Source organism: Sciurus carolinensis, chromosome 1, assembly GCF_902686445.1.
Source record: "Sciurus carolinensis chromosome 1, mSciCar1.2, whole genome shotgun sequence".
Taxonomy (NCBI): Eukaryota; Metazoa; Chordata; class Mammalia; order Rodentia; family Sciuridae; genus Sciurus; species Sciurus carolinensis.
The window spans coordinates 208,379,210-208,392,951 of record NC_062213.1 but is presented as its reverse complement, the minus strand read 5'-3'; the positions used below and the strand labels follow the sequence as shown (position 1 = coordinate 208,392,951).

General features: G+C 58.7%; 2 protein-coding genes across 2 annotated transcripts in view; both read right to left on the bottom strand.

Annotated features, from left to right (window-relative positions):
• Positions 1-157: 157 nt before the first annotated feature.
• On the bottom strand, positions 158-5,164 carry Tmem240 (transmembrane protein 240). The gene is made up of 4 exons (XM_047560604.1): positions 4,880-5,164; positions 4,575-4,681; positions 585-793; positions 158-513 (listed from the first exon to the last, which is right to left on the bottom strand). Exons 1-4 carry the CDS (start codon positions 4,934-4,936, stop codon positions 365-367), a joined length of 522 nt encoding a protein of 173 aa, XP_047416560.1. The 5' UTR covers positions 4,937-5,164; the 3' UTR covers positions 158-364.
• An 810-nt stretch (positions 5,165-5,974) lies between these two features.
• The window catches only part of Ssu72 (SSU72 homolog, RNA polymerase II CTD phosphatase), a 28,139-nt gene continuing 20,371 nt past the window's right edge, over positions 5,975-13,742 (bottom strand). The window contains exons 3-5 of the mRNA XM_047547385.1: positions 8,530-8,669; positions 7,767-7,885; positions 5,975-6,385 (exon numbers count right to left, since the gene is read on the bottom strand). Of these exons, the coding sequence (XP_047403341.1) occupies positions 6,284-6,385; positions 7,767-7,885; positions 8,530-8,669 (361 nt within the window). The 3' untranslated portion in view covers positions 5,975-6,283. The remainder of the gene's footprint in view (positions 6,386-7,766; positions 7,886-8,529; positions 8,670-13,742) is intronic.

Below are 13,742 nucleotides of genomic sequence, written 5' to 3'. Positions count from 1 at the left end.
ACGGACAACACAGTGCACAGGAAACAGCAGCTTTCAATCAGATGTGGCCTGAGGCCAGGCCTGACCCTGGCCAGGCCTGACCCTGCCTGTCCCCACTGAGGACCCACCCCCCCGGCCCCCAGCACCTCTAGGACAGAGCCTGCCCTTTGTGTCCTGCCCTGAGGCCCAGCGGCCAGCCCCCCCAGCCCCCACCCCCTTTATAAAAAGAAGAGACAGCACCTTCCGCTGAACTTGCCCTGCGACCACAGCCCCGCCAGCCACAGGCCAGGACACCCTGGGCCTGAGGCCGCAGTCCCATCTGGCTGGCTGGGCGTCCACGGGTTCTGTTTACGTCTGCACAGCGGCCCCGAGTCCTGTGCGCGGCTCACAGGTGCCGCGGGCTGGGGTGGCCGTTGTGGTAGAGTTTCTGCTTCACGTGCACCATGTTCCCGGCCGGCTCCTCGAAGGGCCTGTGTGGCCTCCGGCCCAGGTCCCGCAGGCTGCACAGCTTGGGCAGCCAAGCCCACGAGCCATCTGCAGGGGACAGGGCGGTCAGGCGGCCGGGCTTGGCCGGGGCTGCCCAGCGGTGGGTGGGAGGCACTCACCGTAGCGCCGGCCGGCCCTCCAGGCACGCACGGCGCAGTGCAGGACGCCGTCCATCCACACCAGGAACCAGCTGATGCAGAAGCCCAGCAGCAGCCCCAGCATGAGGTCGATCTCCTGCTTGGTCACATTGTCCGTCACAAAGTAGTTCTCGGAGGCGTCCACCACCGACTGGTCCCCGTCGTACGGGATCACGTAGTGGATGTGGTGCCTGCGGGCGGCAGGGCGGGCTGGCACCTCTCCCGCCAACCCTGGCCTGGCTTCCCCGGGTCCACGCTGGGCAGGCTGGGGTCCCCGAGGCAGGTGGCGTGACTCCTACGGGGACCTCAGGGAGTCTCTGAAGCAGTCCCCGTGCGCTGGTTGGAAGAGTCATCAGACCACCCCAACCCCAGCCCCAGGCCAGCGGGCAGGAGAACTGTCCGGGTAGGTGGGAGGCCATGGACACCACCTGACACCAGGAGTGAGGTCCAGGTAGGCTGCGGGGCTGGCTAGGGGACGCACCCTAGCCCAGCACCTCCCTCCTTCCCGAGGGCCCGAGGCATGAGCCACAGCCCACCTGCGACTGTGGGGGACTGCCAAGGGTCCAGCAGAGCTCAAAGGCCAGTGCCCACCAGAACTGGCCTGAGAACGGTCCACACTCGGTGCCATCACATGCGCCATTGGCCTACCCTGGGCTCTGGCCTCCGACGTGTGCCTCCCTGCCTCACCCATGCCCATCACTGCCCACACACTGCCGGCGGGATGGATGGTGTCCCCTCTGCCCAGGGCTCCGCCCCTTGATCCAGGCACCCACCATGGCCCTGGTCTCGAACAGGCCACACCATGCCCAAGGAGAGTAGGGGCTGGGGTCACTAAGGCCTGTAGGCCCTCAGGTGGCACCGGACAGCTTCCTCTGGTGGCTCGCCCCACTTCTGGGGAGCCCTCCAGCCCCAGGATTCCCAGGGTGCCCTGCAGGGGGACCGGTCCCCAGGACAACATGCCCCTGGCAGCACCGCTTTCCACTGTCCTGTCAGGGCCCCTCCCTTTGCCCACCAAGCAAACCTCACGGCCACTCTCCTCCCTGCTGCCCCCACGTCTGCTCCGCGCTCGGCTGCCTGTGCATCTCCACGTGGGATCTACAGACACCTCGAACACATGCTGAAAATAGCTCCTGGCTCCCCAAACCTGCTTCTCCCTCCTCCCCCAGTGAGCTGCGGGCCTCTTCACCTGCAGCAGACCCCGCGGCCCTGCCCAGCAGGCTTCCAGTCTTCCTGCCCAGGCCTGGTCTTCCCTCCTCCCCAACCCAGAGGGACCTTCCCCAAAAGGGAACAGACTCGTCATCTTCCTTAAAAGGGGCCCTTTCCCCCAGGCCAGGGAAGGGGCAGCTCCCAGTCAGGCCCCTCAGAACCTCTCCTGCTCCTGGGGCTGAACCCCCTCATCCACCCTAGCAGGTCCCAATGTGCAGGGCTTGGGCTGCTGGACCATGGTCCACTAGTGAGGAGTGACCATGAGTGACACAGTGACACCTGGCAGCTGTCACTCATCTGATGAGAAGCTCATCCATAGTCATCATCTGTCATCATTATGGAAAACCACTGATGGTCAGAGAGAACATGGGGTTGAGCCAGTCCCTGGGAGGAAGTGCTTCCTGGCCCATTAGGGTCCCTGGGGCACTGAACTGTGAGGCCCCAGCACAGGTGGCTGGGTGGGAAACTGCCAGGCGCCCCACAAGCAGGGGTGCCAACCTCTGGGCTGGGACAGCTGCTGGCCTGAGCACCTGCAGCTCCTCCTCCCAGACCCTGGGCCTCCTCCTAACTCCAGGTCCAGTTGTGGCTGGACCGGGGGGACGGGCTCAGGTCTCCCAGATGAAAGCGGAGGGATGTGCTGTGTGCACACGTGTCTGTGGTATGTACAGACATGTGTCCCGCCTGCGCCACACATGCTGCGTGTGCCCACCCTGGGGCCCAATGCATGTCGTGCATACACACCGGCCACATGCACAGAGCACAGCGTGTATACCGTGGACAAGGGCCCCACACCCCACACGCCCCATCCATGCACCGACCAAGCACGCTCCAGGCACGAGCGCGGTGTGCCACACATGGATGCACATCACTCCACTTACAGGGCCGACCTCTGTGGGGTGCTGTCCTGTGCACAGATGCGTGTGCACAGGCACTGACACTGCCTGCTGATGTGCGGGCTGCACGGAATTGACTTACATACATGTCCTCTGTATGAAATTCCATGTAGAGGCATGTATGAGACACAAACGTGTATACGCTTATTCTGCACAGTGTACACACAGGTAGAATTTGTTGTGGCAGCACGTGTACATGGGTATACACGGGTACCCCACATGCAAACCTGTAATCTGCTCACACAGTCGCTGCACCCACACAGAGACACTCTGACATTCCTCTGAGCACACAGCACTGTATATTGTTCAATATACATGTACTTTCCATACATATATATGTTGTCAATATACAAGAGGTCTTTGTATGAATCTACATATCCTGTATGTAGAAATGTGTACAAAGCACATACATGTAGACACACGCACAGAGATGCTCTGTGTGCACAGTGGGGCAGGGGTCTGTGCACATACAGGCCTTGCTGCAGCCTCCACTTGGCAGGCGCCTGTCCTACATGGGTCCACGTGTTCTAGAAACTACCTGAGATGCAGACACACGCCCTGCACAAACGCTCTGGAAAGCGCCCTCCATCTGCCGAGGCAGCCCTTTGGTGTGCGGTCACAGGCAGGTCCACACTGGGCACATCCGTCCGCCCACGCGGCTAAGGCGTGCTCCTGGAGCCGAGTGTCTGGCCGGGCGTGCACACTGTGCACCTGGGAGGGTCTCCGCCCAGCGGGCAGAGCCTGGAGGCAGGGGGTGTCCCCCGTGCCTTTCCTGGACTGTGCACACCAGGTGCAACCCAGGCTTCTCTGGGAACATGTGGCCACCCAGCAACCTCTCCACTGTGCCCAGCACACGCGAGGGCCACGCTCACCCCTGCTCTCCTGCTCTCATGCGCTGTCCTGCAACACGCCTATCTGCACCCAGAGGCGTGTGACACACTCACGGGAGGCATGCCCTGCCCTGGCCCTCACACGTCCAGAGCCCTGGGACAGCACTGCAAGGAAAGGTGAGGGCCGGTTCTGTGGTTGGAGTCCCATCCTCTCCTGGCTGCGTGACCTTGGGCGAGTCCATCCTCTAAAACCTCTGTCCGCTTCCTCGTCTGTCCAGCAGGGACAACAGTCACCTCGGGAGGGCATCTTTGGGATGAGTGCATGCTGTGTGTGCGCTGTGTGTACGCACATGTATATGCACAGACGGTACACACATGCGCGGCTCATGAGAAGATGTTTATTTCGTACATGGACGTACAGACATGCATGGGCAGAAAGACTCCATCACTACACGTGCACAGGAGCAGGGCCACCCAGGGGCGTGTGGCAGGGGCTCACTGTGACCTTGAGCAAGCCCCGGCCGCACCCCTGCCTCAGTTCCCCCTTCACACGAAGGGCTGTGCCAGCGGCTCCTCAGTGTAGGCCTCCCCACCCTGACCTCCTCCACCTGCCTGCCCTGGCTCACAGGGAGGTCCGGAAACACCTGGGCCGTGAGGAGGACGGCTGGGCTGGGCTGGGCTGGGCTGGGCCGGGCCTCCACGGTGGCCGCCACACTGGGCTGCTGTAAGCCAGCCTCCAGGCCCTGGACCGGGAGGCCAGTCGCCCATTCCGCCACCCTCTGGCGGCCCTTTCTCTACAGGCTCTCTACGGGCAGGGGAGGGCTGGAGGGGCCCTGGGTCCTGCAGCTGCCCTGGGCCGGAGCCGGGGCGGAGCAGGCCGGCCGCGGGCTCCCGGGCGGGCAGCCCCTCCCCCAGCGGCCGGCAGGCCCCGCAGCCCGCACGCTCTGGCGCGGCTCTGCGGCCCAGCTGCGCCGGCCGCCGGGCCCCGCGCCCGCGCACATGTGCGATCACGCGTGTCGTGCCCCGCGCCGGGGCGCACTCACCGGCCACAGTTGCAGTGGCAGACGCGGTCCTCGCCCCGCAGGTGCGGGAGGATGTAGTTGTGGAATCGGTCCAGCAGCGCGTTCATGTCCATCAAGCACGCGATGGCCTGGAAGAACCCATGACCGGTCAGCGCGAGGAGTGGGCCGGGCCGGAGGGGCCGGGGAGGGGGCAGCGCCGCGCGGAGGGCGCGCGGGGCGGCGAGGGCGGCGCGGGCCGCGCGGGCGGGTAAACAAGGCGGCGAGGCGGGGGAGGCGCGCACGCGGGCGGGGCGCAGGGGGCGCGCGCGGGAAGCCCCTCCGCTCACCATCACGATCGACGCCCCCAGAATCATGAAGATCATGGTGTTCGCGCTCATGGACATCGGGCGGGGCCGGGCCGGGCCGGAGCGCCGCCCCCCGGCCCCGGCGCCCCCCCGGCCCCGGCCCGATGCTGAGCCCCTGGCGCCTCCGCAGAGGTCAGCGCCGTCCGCGCGCCGCCGCAGCCCGCGGCCCTGGAGCAGGCGCGGCGCACGGCAGGACGGGCCGCTGGGGTCGCGGCCGCGGCGCGCTGCGCTCCGCCCTCGGCTGCGCGCTCCGCGGTCGGCGCGGCCCCCGCCTCCTGCGCCCCGCGAGAGCTGCCTCCGCCCCGCGCCGCTGTCTCCGCCCCCCGCCCCCGCCGCACGGGAGGACGCGGGCGCCCGGCGCGTGACGCCGCGGGACCCCGCTCTGCCCCGCCGCCCCGCCTCGCCGCGGAGGCCGGTCCTCGGGTCCCCAGGTGAGGACCGCAGGGCAGGCTGGTCGGCGTCCGGCAGGATAGCGCCACTAGCGGGGTGGGGGATGGCGGCGGCTGGGGGGGGGACGGCAACGTCACCAAGGAGCCGGGGAGGTCACCCAAAGCCTTGGCCACACGGCCGGAGGTAGGGGCAGAGTGCGGGAGTCAGGGCGGGAGGATTGGGAGCGGGGGGTGGTGGGGAGGCTGCCCCCAGTGTGGCGGTGCGGGTTCGGGGGTTGCCAATGTCAGGTCCGGAGGCCCTGTGCCCATGGGTCTGCTCTGGCTGCCCTTATCGCTGGGGACTAGGCACAGGATCCCCAACCCTTACCCACAGCCCAGCACAAGGTCAGTCTGACAGCTCAGGAACCCCGTGCCTGCCCAACACACCAGTGGGCCTTTATTTACCTTCCTTCTAGGACCCAGGGCAGCCAGGAGGGTCACCTGGAAGTAAATCTCATGGGTGCACAGTCTTGACACTCAGGACAACTGAGCACAGCTTTGTGGGTGGGAACCACAGGGAGGACACCATCCTGCCTGTGTCCTGCCTCCGGCAGTGAGCCCCTGGCCCTCAGGAGGTCCTCGGGGCCTCTGCCACCACCTCCTCCTCTGCAGGAGAGCCTGGCCAGGAAATCAGGACAAAGCATTGACAACCAGCAGCATCTATTTATTGGGCAATTCCAAGTTCTTTCCTAGTAAGATACAGCTCGTTGCTTTATTCAGATATTTGTACAATCCAGCAACTGGGGGAGAAGAGGGCAGGGCAGACCAACAGGCACACGCTGGGGCAGCGGGCGGTAACCGTCTTTTTCTCATGGTGAAGAGAAGTGGGGCTTAGGACGGTCTTCAACCTGGCGTTTCCATGTACCTTTTCATCTCATTATGTACAGTTTACACACCGTCCACCAAGAACGCCTGCGAGTGAAGACGTGTTGGGAGGAGCAGCAGTAAGGAGGCTAGCTCAGTAGAAGCAGACGGTGTGCAGGAAGGCCCGGCCACTCTTCTCCTCGAACTCCTGCAGCAGTTCGTCAATCTCATTCTCCATGTCCTCTGTGTGCTGGATCTGGAAAGAGCGTGTCCTGAACACGGGGCACCTCCCCTGCCCATGCCTGGAGCCACAGACACCAGCACGGCTCCCCAGGACAGAGCATCCTGACCTTACTCTGCCTGGTGGCACCTGCTGTAAAGAGGCTCTGCACTGAACACCTCAGAACCCCAGGCCAGGAGAAGCACAAAGCAGGTTCAGAAGTGGGGCAGGCTCTGGGATCCAGCCTGGTGCTTGGGCATTTGCTTCAGCATCCCAGGTACATGGACCCTCACCAGCCAGCGAGTCCTCAGCTTGGGAGAGAAGGGGGCCAGGAAGGTAGCGCCCCAAAGTTGCTCCGCAGGGAAGCTGGCCGTGCTCCAGGTTGGGGTGTCTGCATGGTAGGGTGCTGGGCAGCACTCACTACACACCTGAGACACCAATAGCCTCCCTCCTGACTGTGAGAATCACAACTGCACCCAGATATTGCCAGAGGTACCTTAGTGGTGAACCCCTGCCCTGAAGTGAGGCGGGCAAGCACCAGAGCACACCTGCCCTGGCGTGATTGCTGCCACCCCAGTCCCCCTGGTCTCCAGCCTTGGCAGGCATGCAGTGACACTGGAGAAAGAGTCAATGTGACCCAAGTAGAAGTTGCAGACACAGCTTCTGGGGCACACCTCCTCTGCAGCTTGCTTTGCATGTTAGCCAGATCATAAGAACCACTGCTGGAGCCCCAGCAATCACACTGGATCACAAGACAGCTGGGAGTGGAGGCTGTGCCAAGCTGAGCATCCAGAGGGCAGGGACCTGGGTCCCTCGCAGCAAGCACACCCCCAGCCCAGCATCCACCAACCGCCATCTTGGCTAAGCCACCGTTTTCTTAATTTCTGAGTCACAGCCAGCAGACCTTTTAAACAGATCCCAAGGGCACAAGGCTCGACACATGGATCTCCCTCTGGGAAGGTCCTGTCATAGAGCCTGCACAAGTCCTAGGGTCCTGGGAGAATACCCAGGGGCCTGCCTGATAAATCCAGCAGGTAAAGAGGACACAGAGCCATCTGTTGCAGATGTGCCTTGGGGGGTTCCCAGGCCCACAGAGGATGCACTTCTGACCCCACTGAACTTGGAATGCCACTGGTTCTGGGCACGCTAGGAGCTGAGATCCAGCACAGGGGAGAGGTGAGCCACCCCTTCTTCACAAGCTTGTCAGATGAACCAGAGCACCAGTGGGCACTTCAGCCAAAGCAGCAAGGGAGGGTCTGTTGTATGCACACCTCTGCATCTCCTAGCATTGGTTGTAACCTGACCCTGAATTGAGCCACACAAGCCATGGTTGGCCATGGGAAGCCCCCATCCTGCCCTGGGCAGGAGAGGCCACTTTCCCCCGGTAGCAACAGCTCAGACAGATGCTGACACTTACACACTGGCAGAGTTCACAGATGAGGAAAGCTCCCAAGGTGGCCTCCTCATGGTTGTCCTGGATATCCACATTGACCACGTGCACTGGCTGGCAGGTCTCCTGCTCTCTGGAGTTCAGATCTGATTGGGACAAAATGACACAGACATCAGAGGTTCCCAACAGGGAGCAGGTGGCAGATGTGCCTGTGTGCAGGGCCCTGCCTGCCTGCCCTGATTGGTCTGGACTTGAGGGTTTGGGGAGCACAACTGAGGATAGAGCAGCCAGCCAGGCCTGGGGACTTTCCCCTGAGGAAGAAACTCTCAGGAGAAAGGCCATGATTCAAGGAAATCTCAGCAAACGTCAAATGTAACTCAAGGCCACTTTTGGCCTGCTCAGCCTGTCCTTCCATCTGTATGCAAGACAGCTCTTGCTCAGGACACACGGCCAGTCTGGAAGCCACTCACGGGAGGTTTTGCTCTGACAAACTTCATCAGCATAAGGGCCACAAACACCTGCCCTTACCCACCTCCCTGGTCCTTTGCTTGCTCACCCTGGTTCCACCACCAGAGGGAGAGCTGTGCAGGTCAGTGGGGAAGTGCCCACTGTCCCCCGCTTTCACCCCAGGGCCTGACATGCCTTCTGCCAGAGGAGCCTACAAACACCAGCCAGGAGCCCAGGGCACAGCTCCAGTGCATGCACAGGCAGCCTAGCTGGCAGGCAGGATACAGGCCCACTCCTGGCCCTTCCCGTGTTCCTGCAACATGACCACAGGCCTTGCTCTCACCTTCCACCACCTGGTCATAGACTCGCTCTTCACAAGTTAGAATCAGGTCAAACAGGTCCTTGCAGTTCTGGAACCTTTCTGGCCGAGGCTTGATTCTCTTATTTCTGTCCAACATGTGCAAAATGCCATTCTGCGTGTAGCTAGGTGCTCGAGTTAAGGAGCTTTAGATGAAAGTGTTACTCTGACCTAGATGTACCTGGGTTACAGTCTGTCCTGCTTGCTGCCCCAGGCTTAGCCCTTGCCAGCAGAATACCAGTGTGCTGTACCCGACTCCTTGGGTGGGGGGCAACTCTGTAAAGCCCAAAGCTCAGCAGACCTGCACCTCCCAGCCCCATCATTCTGACTGGATGCTTGGGCAAAGGTTACACCCACCCCTCCCTGGGAGGCGCTCCTCACTGGAACACTGAGCACCTCTTGTGAGCCTTCCTTCAGCATTACTTGCAGTGCCTTGGTAGCTTTCTCCTGCTCTGCACCCACCTTGGTAGAGACCGCAGGGCCTGCTCTCTCTCTCTCAAACTGGAGCCCCAACAGAGAGAGCACAAAACCAGTCCCAAGTGCACTTCAGTTCCTCCAGGAAAGAAAACCTGGAAAACCCACTGATTTTCAAAAAGCTTCAGCAGCAGAAAGGCCTGAAAACCCTGACAGTGAATCAATAGACAAAATGTCCAGGAGGAAGCAGCTGTAGTCCAAGTAGAGATGGGGACAGTGTGGGAGTTGGCAGCACACCCTGGACCCACCACCACCCCAGGGCCACCGTCCTTAAGGTGGAGCAACCCCAACCCCCAGGGGTGTCTGATTGCAAGGGTCTGCAGGGCAAGGGCTCCCCCCCGTGAACTGTTCTAAGAGCTCCTCTGCACCACTGCAGTTGAGGGAAAGCACCTCCTTAATTATTTCAGCAAACTGACTATTCAGAAATTCTAGGGGTTCTGCTGCTGGCAGTGGAACCCAGCACTAGGTGCTCTACCACTGAGCTACATCCCAGCCCAAACTTTAGGAATGCTGAGTGATATACTGAGGTGTCAACTGATTTAAACAAGCCCATAATTTAAAACATTAGTTCCTACCTCTGGAGGATAAAAGGTTTTTATGAATTATTATTATTGGTACTGGAGATTGAGCCCGGGGTGCTCTACCACTGTGCTATACCCCAAACCCTGATTTCTTATTTTGGCATAGGTCCTGCAGAGGCTGGCCTCAAACTTGTGATCTTTCTGACTTAGCATCTACTAGAATCACTAGGAATTACAGATGTGCACCACCATGCCTAGCTAAAAATAGCTTTTAGAATCACAAGTGGTTGGATCGTGGTTCTAGCTCAGTGGTACTGCGCTGGCCTAGCTGTGTGAGGCACTGGGTTCAAGTCTCAGCACATGTAAATAAGGGTCCACTGACAACTAAAAAAATACTAAAAAAAAAATTTAAGTGGTCAACCTAAGCAGTTTAACTTCATGACACTTGACTGTGACCTGCTAGGTGTTCCTGTCATCTTCAGCTGCTCTCCTGGGCTGGGTGGTTGACCTGACTCTACATCTCTCATAGGCAAGACTTTAAAGGTTCTGTGGAAGGAAACCCCTTTAAGAAAGGCCCAGTTTTGTTTGTTGTGTCTTCTAGGACATGGGCAGAAGGGACAGGTCCACAGGAGGGGCACAGGCAAGGCTCAGGTGTTTGGGGGCAGCTCGAGGGTGGCACTGTGCTGTTCCTCCTGTGCCTCCTCCGTGGCCTCGACAGCTCTGCTTGCTTGTCCTGGACAGCGAGGCCGTGTATGCTCTTGCAGCTAGTGAACTGCCCTCATGCAGAGATGGCGGAGGCCTGCTCCTCCGCCAGGTCTGCAAGGTCTCCTATGAGGCCTTCACAGAATTCCTTCCTCCTTTACCTAATTCCAAACTATTTACACAGGTGAGGAAACTAAGATTCATGTCAAGGAAAAAACGTCTAGTTAAGGGATCAAAGTGGAGGCCTCATTCTTTTAATGGGGAAGTAGGAACTGGCCTCCTATAGCTCTTGGCAAATGAAGAGAGGCAAAGCTGAGGCAGTGTCTGCAAGCTCTGTAGGATGCCTGGGATGACCCTGAGGAACACATTTGCCCAAGTCCACCTGAAGCCCACTTCACGTCCCACAGGAACAGTGCAGGTGAGGAAGGAAAAGGGCGCCAAGCCAGGCCTGGTGGCACATGCCTATAATTGCAGCAGCTCAGGAGGAGGCTGAGGAAGGAGGATGGTGAGTTCAAAGCCAGCCTCAGCAATTTAGCAAGGCCCTGAGCAACTTAGTGAGATCCTGTCTCTAAATAAAATATAAAAAAGGGCTGTGGATGTGGCTTAGTGGTTAAGCACCCCTGGGTTCAATCCCTGGTATCAATCCATCAATCAGTCAATAAAAAGAAAGAAAGAAAAGGATGTATAAGGCAAGAGCTGTGTACAACCAGGACAGTCTATTTTTGGAGTAAAGGCTGAGGCCAAAGTGAGGGAGCCCTGACAAGGATGCACAGAGATGCCCACTGCCAAGGGGCACCAGGGAACACGCCCTGTCAGCTGAAAATCTGGGGAAGGCAAGGTCTGCACAGCTCTGAGGGCAAGTCCTGACTTAGGTAGCCACATGTGATGGCAAAGCACACAGTGCAGGCTCACCACCAGCTCACCAGAAGAAGTCAGAGCACACCTGGGAGACGGCAGGCACCAGGGGCAGGGGACACCAGCACTGCACCCCCACCACAGGGTCCAAGGTGGGCTCCCAGAGCACTCCAGGGCTGTGGTCACAGGAGGGCCCTGCTTGACAAGGACATGCTTTGTCTCCACCACACCCATGCACCCCTGCATGGTTACATTCTGCAAGAAATCAAGCATGTCAGTGCCCGACTTGAAGTGAGCACCTATGTTCACCTGGGCACCTGGGTTCTGGAAAGAGAACCCAGGGTCTCATGCACTCAATGTAGGTACACTATCCAAGCTGCACCCACACTTCTAAGAAGTAAAACCACACCACCAGGTGGAGAAAATGGGCTCAGAGGGCAGACACAGAGGTTGAGGTCAGGGTGGGGTGAAACTCTTCCAGTCCCTGTTGCATGTGACCTGGTATCTGTACAGCAGCTGCCACCTACCAAGGCCTTGGCCTCAGTGAGAGCAGAATGGCCCCTGCAAGTGTGGGGCAGCTGCTCACCCAGCACAGAGAGGGGAAGCTCCTGACCAAGCCTCAGGGCTCCCAGCAAAGCCCTGGATGCTTCAGGAAGGCTGAGGGAAGTCTGCCATGCTGTTTGAACCCAGTAGCTCAATCAGATCCTGGAGTGAGGTTCTGAAGGTTGAGAGTTGTTCAGTCTGGTCCTCATCTGTTTGCATGGGAGCCAACAGGAACCCCTCTCCAGCTCTCCCTGAACAGGCAGCAACTTACACTGTGCCCTGGCAGCCTTCAGAGAAAAAAGCCTCCCTGGTCTGGGAGAATGGGGGAGGAAGATTCCCACTGGGTTCATTCTGAGGGTCCCCAAAAGACCTAGAATGTTGTCTTGATAACAATAAATTCAGGATCACGTAAAAATTCTCTGGGGCCTTCACCAACAGAGAAACAAGCCCCACCTCCCCGTCCATGCAGAGCATGCACCTTCAACACCTGTGCTCCACAGATACTAGCAGCACAGTGTGAAGGAGAGCCAGGGGACAGCAAAGTTAGGACTGGAGCTCTTCAGGGACTTTCCTTAAAAAAGAAAAAAAAAAAATCAGATCAGAGCCAAAAGAGCAGCCTTAGGAGAGATTTCTTCAGCCCACAGGTCAGGACTGCTAACACACTGCCATCCCTCCCCTGGGTGCTGTGCCCATGGAGCCAAAAGACAGGCTGGCACCTCCTGGGCCCACTTCCAGGATCTCTCAACACTCATCACTCTGGACATCTGCTCTTTTCCCGAGTGCACATATCTCAGTTCCATACAAGATAACTTTAAGGTTGACTTCAAATTTGGCCCTAACCATCAGTTAAGCTAAAGGACTTAGCAATTTACCAAAGGGAAGCTGACTCCCATAGCCACCAACTGCAGGCTCCTCTGGTGCTCAGCAGCAGTTGCAGCCACTCATCCAATGGGAGCAGAGCTGACCACCCCAGCACCCAGGAGAGGCTGACCTTCCCACCTAACCCAAGTGGGGGACCTCATCAGAATGCCTGCTGGGGACAGGCCAGTCGTCTCAGCAGAAGAGATCCTCATAATCTGTAGGTAAGAAGCCTGCCCTGGATCTCACTAGAAGCTGGCACCAGCACACAACTCAATCCAAGTTCTCAGGAGGGCCCAGTCACCTGCCAGAGCCTTGGAGGTTTCTCCTGCCATGGCCACAGTCAGAGCAGAGATCCAGAGTGGAAGGCTAAGGGAGAGCAGAGAGCCAAGAAGAAGGCAGGCAGGGAACCATTGCTCTGCCAGTGTCTCTACCTTCTATGTTGCTGACCATGCTCCAAACTACCACACCTAATCCAGGATTCTACTTTGTGGAAAATGACAAATCCAATCGCATGTGGACCATGGCTGTGGGTTTGCACAAGGAGCCCACTTTGTGCACATGCCTTCCCAACCAGGGACAAGTCAAAGAACCTGCAGTTCTCTCTGAATCCTATCATTTTACTTCTAACTGCAACTTGATCAAGCCAAAAATAAGATATAAAGCAGAATTCCTAAGTGGGAGTCCACTGGGAAGTCCCCTGGGGGAAAGAATTCTCAAAGGCAGAACTCAGAAATGGCAGTCTACTACCCTCAACCATGTTCTAACAAAACTTGTGGGGCTCAGTGTCAACAGCATCTCAGTCTGACTGGGCCTCATTAAACAGAAACCCACAAACACTAGTCTCCAGTCCAGTCCACTGAGAGAGCGGAGGGCATGCTGCCATGGCTGGAGGACAGGATTTACTCCTGCCTTCTGACTTGAGGGGACCCTGCACGGCACTCCAAGTTAGTGAAATGGCCGTATCCCCGAACGGGCTTATGCATGCTACCTGCAGGACTGGCAACAGGAAGCAAGCACTGTAGCTATGCCACCTTCCCTGAACAACGGCTGCAGCGTGGGCTGCAAACACCACCACTGATAGGAACAAGGGTTTATTCAGATGGAAAAAAAAATGAAAATTTGAAAGATAAGTCTCAGGCAGCACATTCATTCCAAGTATATGACACACATCTCTATAAAGTCTCTGTCAGCTGCCCTGTCCCCTGCAGAGGGAAGGGAAAATGGGATCTCACAAGCAAGCAG